Below are 14,251 nucleotides of genomic sequence, written 5' to 3' on the forward strand. Positions count from 1 at the left end.
CTATGATTCTATGATCCTTTTGTTTTTCCCCCCTGTCGTGCCTGGCCAGGTACGAAGAAGCCACCAACGAGCTCGTTAACGAGGAGCTGGGCATCGCGTACCCCATCATCGACGGCATCCCGAACATGATCCCGGAGGCCGCCAGGACGACTCGCAAGGAGGCCCCAGCCGAGGGCTCCAAGCAGCCCTGAGGTCTCGGCAGCCGCAGGCGTGACCCTGGGGGGATGGCCGGCGGAGGCGTGCTCCCCTCGCTGCCCACCCTGACTGTCCTTGTCCCCCTCCTGTCCCTAGCGGGTTTGTTCTACTCGGCCAGCGTGGACGACACCTTCCCACAGGGCTGCACCAGCACAAACAGCTTGTGCTTCTACAGTCTCCTCCTTCCTCTTACAATACCAGTGTATGTCTTCTTCCACCTATGGACCTGGATGGGGATTAAGCTTTTTAGGCACAACTAGCGTGGTGTGTCAGCCTGACCCCTGGACTTCTCTTCAAGCAGTGCAGCTTACTTAAATCTCATCAGGTACTGCAGTTGGTTGGAGAGAGTTCCCTTCTGGCACCAGTGATGGCCATCATTTTCTTGGTAGTATCTGGAACTGTATGAAGTCCTCTGCAGCAACCTATTAATTAATTCTAAAGCAGATAAAGGGGAGGAATAACAAGCACTAATTCCTTCTAGCCTATCCCAAGAACAAATGTTGTGCATTTGTAGTGGCACTAATAAAAATCCAATAGTGATGATCGCTTTTACAAGGAAGAACTGCACCCTGACCAAAATCATTGATCTTAAATAAAAAGTAATGACAACGTGCAGCACTTGAATCTCTCTTTGAATTACAGCCCTTGGTTTTGTTTTGAACTGAGCTGTGTATTGAAATGGATTTGTCTTGCTGTCAGAAGAACATAAATTAAGCTGATGTTGAGTTACAAAACTTGAGTTACATTAAGAAATTTACTTGGGTGATACCTGTGTCTGTCTGTTCAGTAGCTGCATGCTTCCTGTTTTTATTTTTAGGAAAAATAAGGGGAAAAGGCAGTGCTGCAGAAAAAATGTGCATTTGGGTGTGTTGTTAGAACGGCCTCCAATATATTCCAGTGTCTGCTTAGGAGATCTGTGTCCTTGGACTATTTGTTAAATGTGTCCAAGTGCCCAAGTTTGGTAGCCAGCCTAGGTCATCTTTGTTCATGAGGCATTTCCTGACAGGTCAGAGGAAAAGTAACTCCCAGCAGAGCCCAGGATTTGGTAGCCAAGCTGGCAGCTACAAATGCTGTTCAAGTACGTGGAGTATCTTTTCCCCCTTAGCACTGTCTCCTCTTTGATACAGAGGGAACAGAAGATACTTCTTCTAAATACTTCAACCTTTCCTGTTCTCATTTACAGCAACATTAGAGAAGGAGGTGGCAGACCACTATGAGGGTGTCAAGTGCCAAGTTCTCAGTACAGTCTCCCAAAACACCTCAACAGGACCCGGCGAGGAAGGGGACAAGTTAATGCTATGATCATCCATTGCAAAGGCTGGGGGGGTTTTATGTTTTGCTACAGGGTGGTTTCAATTTGCAACACAGACCTGTGATGTCCTTTACCTGCTGAAAAATGCAGAAATGGAGCACTGGTGTGACCCTAACAACGCAGTCATAGACTAGAACCCTAGAATCACTAAGGTTGGAAAAGACCTCTAAGATTTTCAAGTCCAACCATCAACCCAACGCTACCATGAACACTAAACCATATCCTGAAGTATCATATCCACGTGTTTTTTGAACCCCTTCAGGGATGGTGACTCCACCACCTCCCTGTTCCAAGGCCTCATCACTCATTCAGTAAATAAATTCTTCCTAATATCCAATCTAAACCTCCCCTGATGCAATTTAAGCCCATTTCCTCTCATCCTACCAGTAGTTAGTTGGAAGATGAGACCGACTTCCACCTCATTCCAACCTTTCAGGCAGCTGGAGAGAGAGTTCCTTCCAAGTCAGCCTCCTCTTCTCCAGTCAAGGTGATGGGGCTGCTGCCAGGCAGATGATGCTGTGATGCAGAGTGTGAAAGGCTGTGCCTGCAGCAGCTTCTGGGTGGCCAGAAGGCTGACTTGGAAGGCACCAAAACTGGGTAATAGGGCACTGAGGTGGGCAGCTCCTGCTGCACGGGCGTGGTGCCAGACTCTGATGGCCCTTGTGTCCATGAGGGGTACAACACATGGTCCCTGAGCTGGGGTCTGCTCTGGGCAGGTGCCCTGTTCCCAGGTCAGACATCTCATGGCTTTTGCAGGGCAGGGTTAGCTTTGCAATACCTGAAGAAAACAGAGCTGCCACAGCCTCTGGGTTTGTGTGGAAACCCCAGACTAAGCCATGTGGAGACAGCAGCAGTATCATCAGCAGTTCATCTCTCTTGCTGACACGACCCTTCCTCTCCCTTTGGGCAGCACCTCCATGAGAGAAGCAGCTGCTGAGGCTGTCACTTGACAGCCTCTAAGCTTGGCTCCCCAGCCACTGAATTTTTCACCTACAGCAAACTAGCCTTGAGCCTTTAACATCAGTGGAGCAACAACAGTAATGGACTTTGCCAATTACCAGCTTCCTGAGCAATCCTATTGCATTACCTCAAAGCAACTTCACAGTAAATAGCACTGCCTCTTGCATTTAACTTAGAGCAACAAAGCCTGATAGCTACCTCAGATAAGAATTTAAGGTACTGCCCTCCAGACTTACTCTACATCCCCAGTGGAACATGTTTTATAATAATTCAATGAGTAGTTGTTTTGTTGTACACTCAGTGAATACTGAAACCTTTCTACCAGTACTTCAGTAACACCAAAAGCCAAAGAACACTGCAGCAAGATATTCAGAGCAAAAAAATAATACAATTTGGTATCTTACCATTAAGAACTTCCTGAATTGCTGGGTTGGTGCATTATTTAAATGGGTCCATATGTCTTCCAGAAGGCACTGTCTTCTGACAGGAAAAAACCATTCTTCCTGCTGCATGAGGATTAAGTGTATTTGAAGATGAAATATCAGTCTGTTAGCAGTGTGTTTATCTCTTCTCAATTTTAAAAAATATTGGCCACACTTACACCATAGCCAGACAGAGTCTCACACTCTATATTATGAGTGATGATCTTGTCCAGCATGTCAAATATGCATGGATATTGGGTCAGCGTCTGTAGGGCCATCTGAAAGGAGAAGAAAGAAAAAAGCATGCTGATTTCTCCTGCAAAATCAGAGTTTGGGGCTACACGTGCAGACTGAACTGCCAGTTTGTACCCTGGCAAATTCTTGCCTCTCTCAAACATGCTTTTGTTGTGTACACCACGTTGCAAATCCTGATAAAGGCTCCTGCTGACTAGGCCAACTTGTTGTGGAATGAGTGATTTAGATGACTTAAATAACCACTGTCAAAGGCATTAGCAAGAATGATTTGTATATGATGTTGTGAAAGTGCAACTTCAGAAAGTTCAGTGACAAGGTTTACTCTATTACTTACTACATGGAAGAAACACACAAAGGAAAATTGAGTTAGAATCAAGCTAGAATGATTTACACAGAGTTCAGAGAAGTAAAAGGGTAAGGGACACCTTCCCACTGTGTCACGAGGTTCAGAGTGGACCCCCTTGCTTTCTAGACTCCTGATGGAGCTCAGGTGTGGCCAGGTCCAATCTTAGTCTCAGAATTGGACAATGGTTTATGTCTAATGGAATTAATACAGATGCTGAGGTAAACCTCCCATTGAGGGAACCACCAACAGAAGCATGCTTTCTTAAAGCAGCTTCTAAGCACTTCTGTGAGTGGGAGATCCTGACAGAGAGGCATCTGAACTGTCTGTGCAGGCAGACACTTGTGTTAGAGTGCCCCAAGAGAAAAACAGAGAAAACAATTTTAATAGCTTCCTCTATAATTCAGCTAACCCAAAATATAGAGTAGAAATGTCCTGGATACCCAGGCATAATATTAAACCTGTTGGGTTTATTATCTATAATACTGAAAGTAGATATTGGCATACAAAATAATCTACTTCAAAGTGTTACATCTCCTGTCTGCTAAGGCAGCAGCTTCAGGTAACCACATCTTTGCATTTTGATTCTATACTGTTTCTCAAACCTCCTCCTCTTCTCTGGTTAATTGGTACAGAACTGGTACATTACCAGATGAAAGCTTCTGAAAGAATTAGGCAGTTGCCTTCTGAATTCCACCCAAGTTGCCAGAAAACTGTTTGGTTTTGGTTTTTTTTGCTTTTTTTAATTTTTTGCCTCAGGAAGCCCCTACTATCCACATTTCCATTTCATGCTGCTTCCTGTGACAGCAGTTGCTCTTGGTAGATGATTTTCACTCCTTCATGTCATCAAGAAACGAACCATGTCATAGATTATCTCTTGTTCCACGGCTTTGTTTTTAGAGGCATGTAAATTGAAATGCTCAATCCTGTTTCTACATAAAAGTTTAAAAAGACATCACAATTTATCTGTTAATTAATCATAATAAAATCCAGAATAACAGGGAGTATAGTAACCATCCCTCATGGTGCTATTTCACACTGATCACCAGTTCAAAGCAAACAGAGCTGCTTAAGGTGCTGGAGGACAGCTCCCACTCAGGAGAAGCACTATTGTAATCTGCTAAAAAAATTGGGATGGTAAATGGCTTGCATAATTTAGAACAGCCTTAGGACTAGGTAAACTGCATTGCCCTTGAGATGTCTTTGGACTAGAGTCTAGAGCTGACTTCCATATCTATCAACTCATTTAAATAAAACAGAAAAAGAACCCACCCTTGTACTGCTGATAAGATTTTGTACTTACCTTTGCTGCATCAAACAACCAAGAAAAATCAATAATCACTTTCACTTGAGTCACATGGAAGTTGTTTTCTTCTACTCTGAAACCAGTTCTGGCGTTCACCTGCATTGATACACACAGTATGAAAAGGGGTGTCAGCAGATCTTAGGAGCTATGCATCTGTGTGGCAGGACAGGACTAAGGAATAACAGGGCTTTCTGCAGAAAGAGCTCTGAGACCTTAACAGGACTCCATCAGGAAGTGCAGGTTTCACTTTGAGTCCTTCACATTGCAGGGCAATCTGAAGTTCCCTGTTCACTTTCATACCTGTTGCCTGGCAAAGATATGGTTTTGGGGGAGAACAGTGAACCTGTAAAGCTCCTGATGATGTAACCACTTAGGAAGGAGCAGATCTCTTGAACTTTTGAGTTAATTTATCTGGATAAATACAGAGCCATAAATAAACTTTGAGGCCCAAATCTACATCCTCAGCCAAAAGGATATTCGATTCTGAGCAAAATTTAACAACTCTCTCTAATTCATACCGAGTGCATGCTTGAGCTCTTGATTTTGCCAAAGTTTGAACATCTCAGCTGGAGAAAGGCTGGTTGTCGAGAAGAATAGTTATTGCCCTCTTTCTTCCCTTGCAGTGAAAGATGCTCCAATTCCACTGTCCAAGAAAATTTCTCAGGTAACAGACTTAAAGCATCATGCAGCGCTACTGTGGCAGCCACCATGTGCCAACCAAGTGGGTTGTCTTTTAAATGCTGTGAGCAGTTACTGAGGTGAGGGATCTCACCAGCAGAGAGGGCAATCACATGCTATATAATGGGCACCACATCCATAGCTCTGTATGCATCAAAGCATGCACTCCTCACACCACTGAAAGCATCCCTCGCCCTGCCAGGGGCTATAACATCCTCCAGCTCTTCATTTCTACAGAGGGTGAGCCAGGCACAACTCAAAGCAGGATTCCTTCAAAGCTATGCTGGTGCAGAGCCAAAAGAGACAAAAAAGTGAAAAAGCTCCATGTGTAGAAAGGAAACCCAAGTTTCCCAAGTAAAAAGGATTAAAATCCTCTAACTCATACTGATACGTCTTGTCCGATCAGGATCCAAACACGTTCTCACCTGGTAAAGAATCTGCAGCATTTTCAGAGTCGCTGCTTCATGTGGATCAAAGGAATTTCTTTGCCACCTTCTGATTTGCATGATGAATTGGGATAGGGTGTTCTGTAAAACCCTCTGATACAGAATGACCAGCCGCTTGAAAATGGATGTTTCTAGATTTGCCCACAGGCACTCTGTAAAGAAAACAGCTAGGGAAGTATCTGTCACAGGTAACATGCAAATAACTGCAATTTGTGGATGAAGACACATTTTCTCTCTCTATCAGATTAACTAAATTCAAAAAAAATGCTTAATTTTGCACTACAAAAATGAGTAAAACTCAGACTGAGATGATCTTTTTCTCTTATGTCTTGCTGTGTGGTCCCCATATTTCTACTCCTACCAAAAGCATTTCTTCCAGGCTGAACTCTGGAACAAATTAGGGCAGTAATACTAACTTGTGCTCTGCAGCCAAAACTGACCACATATTTAAAGAATTCAGTTTTACCGTCACAAAACCCTACCAAGAGTTTGCAGGTCCTTTGGCTGAAGCTTCATGATGGAATGTGCTAGCAGTCTGAGAGAACAGTAAGAGCTGTTATCCTCTCCCTGCAGAAGGAATGGCAAGATCAAGTAGACTCTGAAATTTTCAGGTGAGATGGGAGAGGAAGACAATGATGGCAGTAAATTCTCAATCTCCTTTTGCACCTTTAGAGGGAAAAAAAAAGTGACAAGGCTTAAAAATGCAATGAAGTTTTTTGCCAAAATCATTTATGAATTAGGTTGGCACAAGATTCCCAAATTTCATGCACAAATCCAGAACTCTTCAGTATCTGCGTAGTGAGAATCCTTGTATCTAACCCTTACCTCCTGAAAGACTTCTGGGCTCCTGCTGATCTTCTCATAAAAACGTTGCACTTCTGACATGTCTACACCAGAGACATCTTTGGAAGTTTTGAAATGTTTGCCTCTGTCACAAAGGAAAAACAGAATGCCAGATGATGTGAGAGGCTGGATTTTGTTACTGACTGAAAAATGAAGCGTTCTAACATCAGAAAATACTTGGAAAGTTCATCCCTGACTCCAGAAGGCATAATTACATCTGTTCTAAGAAGATATGCTCACTGTGGTGTGACCTGATTAATACCCTGTCCTTCCTCTCTTGTGTAGCTATGCACAGTTACTGGTAGGCCACCTGTATTTCACCCTTCACTGCTGGGAAGAGCTACTATGGATCCTTTGGGAAGTGTAATACTGCCTTAAAGGATTATCATCATCTGCCAAATGTCACTGTGGGATAATCTGCTAGAATGTGAGCTTCTAAGACAAGTTGCAATAGGACTGGGGAGATAAAAACTTAATTTTAACTTTAGCTTTGAGAAATACAGACTTGCTTCTTGCAAATTCATATATGATTAATCTTCTTTAAACCTATGTGGGCTAAAATAACATTTCCTGGTCAGCTTACATGCAGCCACTATATTCTGTTATGCCTAAGTCAGCACACACTACCTTTTCTCCAGGAAGCTTCCATTGATGCAAGCCTCAGATGAAAAGACCAGTCTAATATTCCTGTTAGTAGAAAAACAAACCCAAGTCAATCCTTTCAACACGAGTAGCAACCTCAGGTTTTTAATTCTGAAAGAACAAAGCCCGTGTGTACAAGCATGTCTGCACTTGGCCACATAAAGCTTTTCCTGGCACCACTGTACTGAGAGCACTGCAGAAGACATTGTATTCCAAGAGTTAGTGATCTTTGGCAAGCCACCTCTGCTCTCTTGGGCCTTGTGAGGGAACTTGCTCAAGGGCCCCACGCCAGCCTGTGCAGCTTGCTGGTGGGAGATATGATGGTCTCCCGACAGGTTGGGACATGATCTGAGGAGGAACCCCACCACAGATGGGATCTTTGTAGCACACTGAGAGAAAACCACCAGGGTATCCCATTTGCTGCTGCACAAAAGCTGGGTTCCCAGCATCTGAAGAGATATGAGAGTTACTCACTACCTGTATTCCTGGTTCTATTCTTATTAAAGCAGCTGTTTTGTCATGCAGTTTGCTGTCAGGACCCTCCTGTTGAGATCTGGGAAGAACTGTCTCTCTCACCCTCTCAACAGCTGCTTTCCATATGCTCCAAACCATACTAGAAGTGGTCAGGGAAACATTTAGATCCAAATTAACCAAGATTTTTAAATGTTTAGAATCAGCAGCTGGAGTCAGAATTGCCCAAAGAAAAGAGCCTCCCCATGTAAGGTCTGAAAAAAGACTCCGTAATCATAATTCTCAACTAGAAGTATAAGGCTTCCCACAGCAGGATATACTTAATGCTTTTGAAAAGGGGTAACTAAAGAAGGGATCATTAAGTTTTAAATGCTGACACACACAAAACATTCCAGTTTGGGTACTCTGAATTCTTATTTTTGCAAAAGGCCTCCGTCTGCAGAGCAAATCTTTCACTGATTTAACTTGTCAGCTCTTCCTCAACTTAAGGACCATTCTGTGTAAGAAGAGGAGGACAGGCTTCTGAAGCCAGGCAGTAAGTCCACTCAGTTCCTGCCAAAGAGTCATCAAAGGGCTGTGGCTTATCAACATCTCTTTTTTTCTGTATAAAACCTAAGTAAGAAGTGCTGGTTCAAGATTTTGTCTCAGCTAAATTCTTGAACATCAGTTCCTATGATAGTCTCCAAAGAAGAATATTTTTTAGAGAAAATCATGTATTGGGGGGAAAAAAAGACCCAGCAATTTTCTGACTTACTTTTTTATCCTCTCCCAATGTTGTGACCTGGAATTTGAAATCCATGCATCCACTTCCTTATCACTCAGAGTGGCAATTCCATTCAAATAGCAATTCTGTGTGGCCTACATTAAAATATTGACAAGGTTACAGGTCTGTTACAAGGTTACAAGGTACTGGCAGATGGGATTCTGTTTTTCAGGCCAATCATTACAAGATTTCAGCCCAAGTATGAGTAAATTAATGGTCACCCAGCAGGATCCAGGATGTATTAATCATAGAACAGATACATCGTTGCAATACAAGTTAGTTTCTCAGTAAGCATGGAGAGAACTACAAGAGACATACCCCGACTTAAAGCAGTAAAAGCAGGATGGAAAACCCAAAAGTTTTCAGCAGAAATGTGAACAAATGTAAAATTAGAAGCCATGATCAAATATGCAAGTACCTTGTTGTTCTTGTGAAGGACAATACTTCGGTTTCCTCCTGCAATAATTTCAATCACATTCTGTGACTTTTTTTTTTCTGTGAAGGAGTAAAAAGATTTTCAAAGGAACATTTTAAGAGAGTCATTATCTTCAGAGAGTTCAGTGCACACGTGGAATGGTAAAAAAAAATCCCTCAGTTAGTGGCTGAATGCCTAGAAGTTGATTCTATGAGTCTATTACCCATGACAGTAAGTCAAGCAGTAAAGAGAATTATTAAAACTGCTAGAATGTGTTGGGATGACCAAGCAAGCATGACACACAACATTAGCCTCTCAATGTAAACATGAAATCAAGGAAGCAAATATCTCCCTGGAAGAAATAAATACAGACTGTACACATCTGCAATGATCATTACCCTGACAAGATTTTCTGGTATTCAGTGGTAAATTGATAGGAAGTGGTATCAACTGATTTGGCTTTCTCTCATCTCCCAGATCTCCTTCATCAGAACCAAACGAATAGACTTTGTCCAAGGAGGGAACATAGACCAGGGTGTGTTGCCTGCTCAGAAAAAGAAAAACAGTCATAACAAGCTAATATCAGTGGGCTAGTCAGAATAGAATTTACAGATCTTTTTTCAGAGTGGATAGCTGAGGGTTGTCTTTAAAGTCCTGACAGACCAGCTATAGAATTTGTTTAGGCAAAATCTTAGGACCCTTCCTTGCATACACATTCAGCAATAAAGAAAGATATGGACTCAAATTTCCTATACTACCCTCTAATATTTGTGATTTACCCTGGTTCCACATACAAAAATAATGTGTTATGCTTTGCTAGCTTCATGTCCTTCCATTTTTTTTCAAGTGCAACTTCTATGCTGATGAACCTGATACAAAGCACAGGAAAGCTGAGAGAAGATTTTTCTGGCCCAATTCCAGAAAGGCAGAATGAACTCGGGCAGCTATTACCACTCTTCTGTTCTTTCTAAGCACCCATCAGCTTGTCAAAATGGACAAGAACTCTGTGACTTTCCTAACACAGGCTTTAGACAGTCTTTTGCCTTTGGAACACAGCACACCCTTCATTTCTCAAAAGAGAAAAAAACCTAAGGGCTTCTGGTATTTTCTGTAGCCCTCTCACTCTGCTTGGCATGGGCTGAGGGTGCTGCTTTCACAGTGGCTGTGGCAGGAGGGTGGCTTACACTTGAAGAGTGGATGATATTCTGACAGTGCTGACCTACTGGGATATAGGGATTTGAACATCTTGGTGACTCCCCTTCCTACTGTTCTTCCTCAAGAGTTAGTTATTCCCCTAAAAGCTTGACCTAAGAAGGCATGTTATGGATCGTTTCCCACCTGCCGCAGGCAATCTGTGAAACTCTAGCTCCCCACAGCTCAGCCACCACACGAGGCATGAGTTCATTCCGAGTGGAGTTGTGACCAAGCTGGCCAGCCCCTCCAGCTCCAAAGGTGCACACCATCCCCTCCTTGAAGACAAAGAAGCAAACAACAGGATCGCTGCATTATTAACAGCACTCAAATGGTCACCACGGAGACTGAGAGCCAGCAAGACACTGTGTGTTTTATGGGTCATGATTCAAAACATCCCTTATTCACACAAGGAGGGTTCACTTTGCATCCGAGCCTAATTTTACACTGCAATGTCCAAACCATTTAACTCCTGAGAAAAGCAGTTTAAAACCTAATTCCCTGTTGTTTAAGGATTTCACTTGTAGGAGTAAACCCTAGTGGATTAGCTATTGTTCACATTTTCTGAAGTCCCCAACGTGCTAGAACAAAATAAAATACTTTCAAAAAGTACTGAGGGTTGAACCTCTTTGCCCCATGATTGCCCTTGAGCACCTCCCTGCAAAAATTTACAGGCAGGTGTCAGAAATCTGAGACAAGGCCAGTTTTCCCAACAGCTTAGTTAGGATCTCTCATGGATCATCTTCAGACTCGGATGGAAGCAGGTGTTGACCATCCACGCTGAGTTTTAGCAGCATAAGCTTTGTCCCAGGGCAAGGTCTCAGATGCTGACTCTCCATTTCTGACTCACCCTGGAGAGAACTGCAGTATGATCAGCCCCACATGAGATAAATACAATCTGCCAGTGCTCTAATGCTCCAACATGTGATGGACAGCCCCTGTCTGGAAAGAAGACAGCAATGCTAAAGTGAAAGAGTACTGAGGGGTCCCACGCAAAGATTTAGAAAGTAGGGGGTGTTAGAGCTTTTCAGTTCTCTCTTACGGCCATTGATGTATTTACTACCTGGTTTTGAGTTGTTTTCTACCCTCCACTATAACATAAGTTCATTTGCTTTTGACGTAGAACAAAACACAGCACTTTCACAGCTGCTTGTCAAAAGGGACTTGGGTGGGTTCAAAACATCTGACTCTCAAAGCTGTGGACTCATTTGGGTCCTGCTGATGTCTGGTTCTGTCTGGCTAAGGCAACTCTGCTCTAGCCTTCTAGGTTTGAAGACAACGGGTGATTTTAATTCTTCCCTCACCTTCTGTTTACAGAGAATTAAAGAAGGGAAAGTGGTAAAAAAATAAATTTCCTTCATGCAAGACTGCCTGGAGAGAGAATGGGAGTAGAAAGGGACCTCTGAGATATCATTTTAAGAGCTCATGCTATCCAGTTGGCCACATAAAATGATTGGAAGTTCTCTGTAGAAATACAAGCCCTAAATCCCTTGTCTCTTCATGCCTTTCCTGGTCAGGATACAATAGCGTGGAAACAAGTAACTTGTCCAGATACACTTTCTTCAAAAGATTTTACTGTCCACTGCTGCTCCAAAGGGGCTTGACAATCAGGAGCAACTCCTGTGTCTGCAGTAAGCTCGCTGACCAGGAAAACACCTCTGCTACTTCTGTCCTCCTTTACCTTCTGTGTCTCCGAGTCCCAGCTGTCCAAAATGGTTCTTTCCCCAGGAGTACACAGCTCCAGAGAGCGACACGGCGGCACTGTGAGCTCCTCCCGCCGCGATCTGAGCCAGCGCGACGCCCTTCAGCCTTTCCACCAGCTGTGGCTGGGGGATGAGTGTGGTTCGGCTGCCCACTCCAAGCTGTCCACGGGTGTTCTGGCCCCAGGCGAAGAGCTTACCTCCTTCACATACAGAACAGAATAAAACAGCTCAACCTCACTGCTTCCCCTGAGTCTTTGGGCTTTGGGAATGGGAGCAAAAATCAGTGCTGTGTTCAGAGATCTAGGTGCAAGGCGAGACCATCAGCAGCAACCACATCTCCCTGTTTGCTTCTGATCTCTGATGAGCTTCTGAGCTCTCTCACCATGCTGCCCGTGTCACTCAGCACAGCAACAGTGAAGGCAGGGTGTTTCCACCTCTAAAGCCACACTTGCAAGAAGTTTCCAACCAGAGAGGTGCTGCAGCTTAAGAAGGAGCAGGCGTGGTGACTGCAGAGTGGGGCGGCCACATCTGCTCTCCACAACACACGTTTGTGGAGAGGTGGCTCTCAGGAACTGGACAGAGAGAGCTGCAGGCCCCTGGGTGCTGGGAGCAAAGGGTAATGGTGACAGCCAACAAACTTGGTACACCCCATTCATTAGTCTCTAATGATGTCACCAGCTACTGGGAGGAGTTCAGACATTCCCTTCTGAGAGCAAGCCTACCATAATGTGACTCCCTTTTGGAAGAGAAGTGTGCATAAAAGAGACTACCTCTTGTCAGTGCCATGGCGTGCTGGTTCCCACATGCTATTTGAACAATTTCTTGGTTTTCTAGCTCTTTCACCAGCCTATAAAAATAAGTGAAAAACAAACAAACAAATAGATCAAAATAGTTGGATACTGTACCATGAGACAATGTAAAGAAAGATGATCCTCTGCTCAACAAGGCCTAGAACATTTAGTGAGAGTTACATGCAGAAAAATAGACCACTGCTATGTTGATTCAGCCAGCTCTTATACTGCAGCTGGGTAACTGATTCAACTCTGGTTTGCACCACGGCAAGCTGGAAAAGAATCAGGCTCAGCCTTGGACAAGCTAACAGAAAATGACACAGCAAACTGCTGTGCCATTTTTAGAGCATGGTTACCATAACAGCTTAATCAGGAGGTGGCAATGTGCTTGGCTCTTTCACCTGCAGTTTTTCCAAGCCATGTGTGGTTTGCAAGTCATCTGCATTACTCTGGTATGTGCTAGTAAGTATCCTTACTAAGGTTCAAAGAAATGTGCCTCATTTGCCTCCCAAGCAGCTCAGATCTTGGTATTATCTCTCAAAATCAGAGAGCACGCCTTGCTGGGTTAAAAAAGAAGATAAACTTTTGGGTACAAGGGCTGTATGTGTTCCAGTTCCTTCTCTACAACAGGAACATGCCTCAGTCTCTTGGATGTCACCTGTAGGAAAAGTGGGCCACATTTTCTGACCGTTACCATCCATACCTCCACCCCATGAAAGTTTCTTACCTTGTCTTAGAGCAGTCACCTGAAGCTGTAGCCCAGTGTTCAGAAAGCTTCCCATCAGGGGAGAGAATGAGCCCATGCGTTGCATCGTGGTTTGAGCACTGAACCTTCTCATTCCTCTGCGACTGCCTGTGCTCTGCAGAACAAATACAGGTAGGCACGATGCTCACGCTAAGACATCTGAATCAGGCTTCTGAATCACCTCAGCCCCCTCCCCAAGATCTCTGTGTGCTACTGCTTTCACCAAGAGACTGTACTCCTCAGGAAACAGTGAGACAGGTGTGTATGACTTATTTTCTCAGGCTCCTTGGAATTTTAGTGTCCTACCCACTGCTTGGTTTCATGCCAGATAAGTCTCCTGGATAGCACTAAAAGACGCTTCTCCATCAGCCACCACCTCCCACAACAATCAGAGAAACATCAGCAAAGGCATAGTCTGTTTCTTTTGCACAGCTGTGGAGAGTGTCCTGGAGAGATAAAGCACTTCCTGAGGTATCCGACTGCACCTCATTTGTCACAGCCTTGGCGATGGGGTGCTTTGAAGTCAAGTTACAAGACACTGGAGAAGCAATGATGGAAAATTCACACGTTGCCTATTTCCAGCAGGACAAAGTCCATTCCTGTCTGCAGCTGAGGGGCTGCAGGTGCTTTCCTGACCCTGAGGCACCAGACCTACACAGTACTGGCGTGTGGTCCTACTGCAGCACAAGTGTCTGAGAGCGAGGATGCCCAAGTGTGAAAGGTGGTCATCAGTAAAGCCTTCCCTGATATACCTAACACCTCTGAAGACT

General features: G+C 44.0%; 3 protein-coding genes across 3 annotated transcripts; 2 read left to right on the forward strand and 1 right to left on the reverse strand.

The window, feature by feature from the left end:
* Nucleotides 1-33: 33 nt before the first annotated feature.
* PYURF (PIGY upstream reading frame) lies at nt 34-191 on the forward strand (the record flags this gene model as incomplete). Its single annotated transcript, XM_008940473.1, has 1 exon — nt 34-191. A coding segment is annotated over one exon (158 nt), but the record flags the coding sequence as incomplete, so codon positions are not given.
* A 33-nt stretch (nt 192-224) lies between these two features.
* Nucleotides 225-455, forward strand: PIGY (phosphatidylinositol glycan anchor biosynthesis, class Y). The gene has a single exon (XM_008940471.1). It carries the CDS (start codon nt 225-227, stop codon nt 453-455), a length of 231 nt encoding a protein of 76 aa, XP_008938719.1.
* A 1,484-nt stretch (nt 456-1,939) lies between these two features.
* Nucleotides 1,940-14,019, reverse strand: LOC103773118 (E3 ISG15--protein ligase HERC5-like; the record flags this gene model as incomplete). Its single annotated transcript, XM_008940474.1, has 17 exons — nt 1,940-2,023; nt 2,872-2,973; nt 3,069-3,167; nt 4,791-4,889; nt 5,897-6,069; nt 6,400-6,583; nt 6,743-6,845; nt 7,388-7,447; nt 8,628-8,731; nt 9,055-9,131; nt 9,450-9,595; nt 10,390-10,520; nt 11,093-11,184; nt 11,924-12,145; nt 12,716-12,792; nt 13,464-13,596; nt 13,858-14,019. Coding segments are annotated over 17 exons (2,048 nt in total), but the record flags the coding sequence as incomplete, so codon positions are not given.
* Nucleotides 14,020-14,251: the final 232 nt, after the last annotated feature.

The sequence above is a fragment of the Merops nubicus genome, unplaced genomic scaffold (assembly GCF_000691845.1).
Source record: "Merops nubicus isolate BGI_N331 unplaced genomic scaffold, ASM69184v1 scaffold14085, whole genome shotgun sequence".
Classification (NCBI taxonomy): Eukaryota; Metazoa; Chordata; class Aves; order Coraciiformes; family Meropidae; genus Merops; species Merops nubicus.

Coding starts and splice junctions, on each gene's coding strand:
- PIGY (XM_008940471.1), top strand. CDS start 225: ATGGCCGGCGGAGGCGTGCTCCCCTCGCTGCCCACCCTGACTGTCCTT.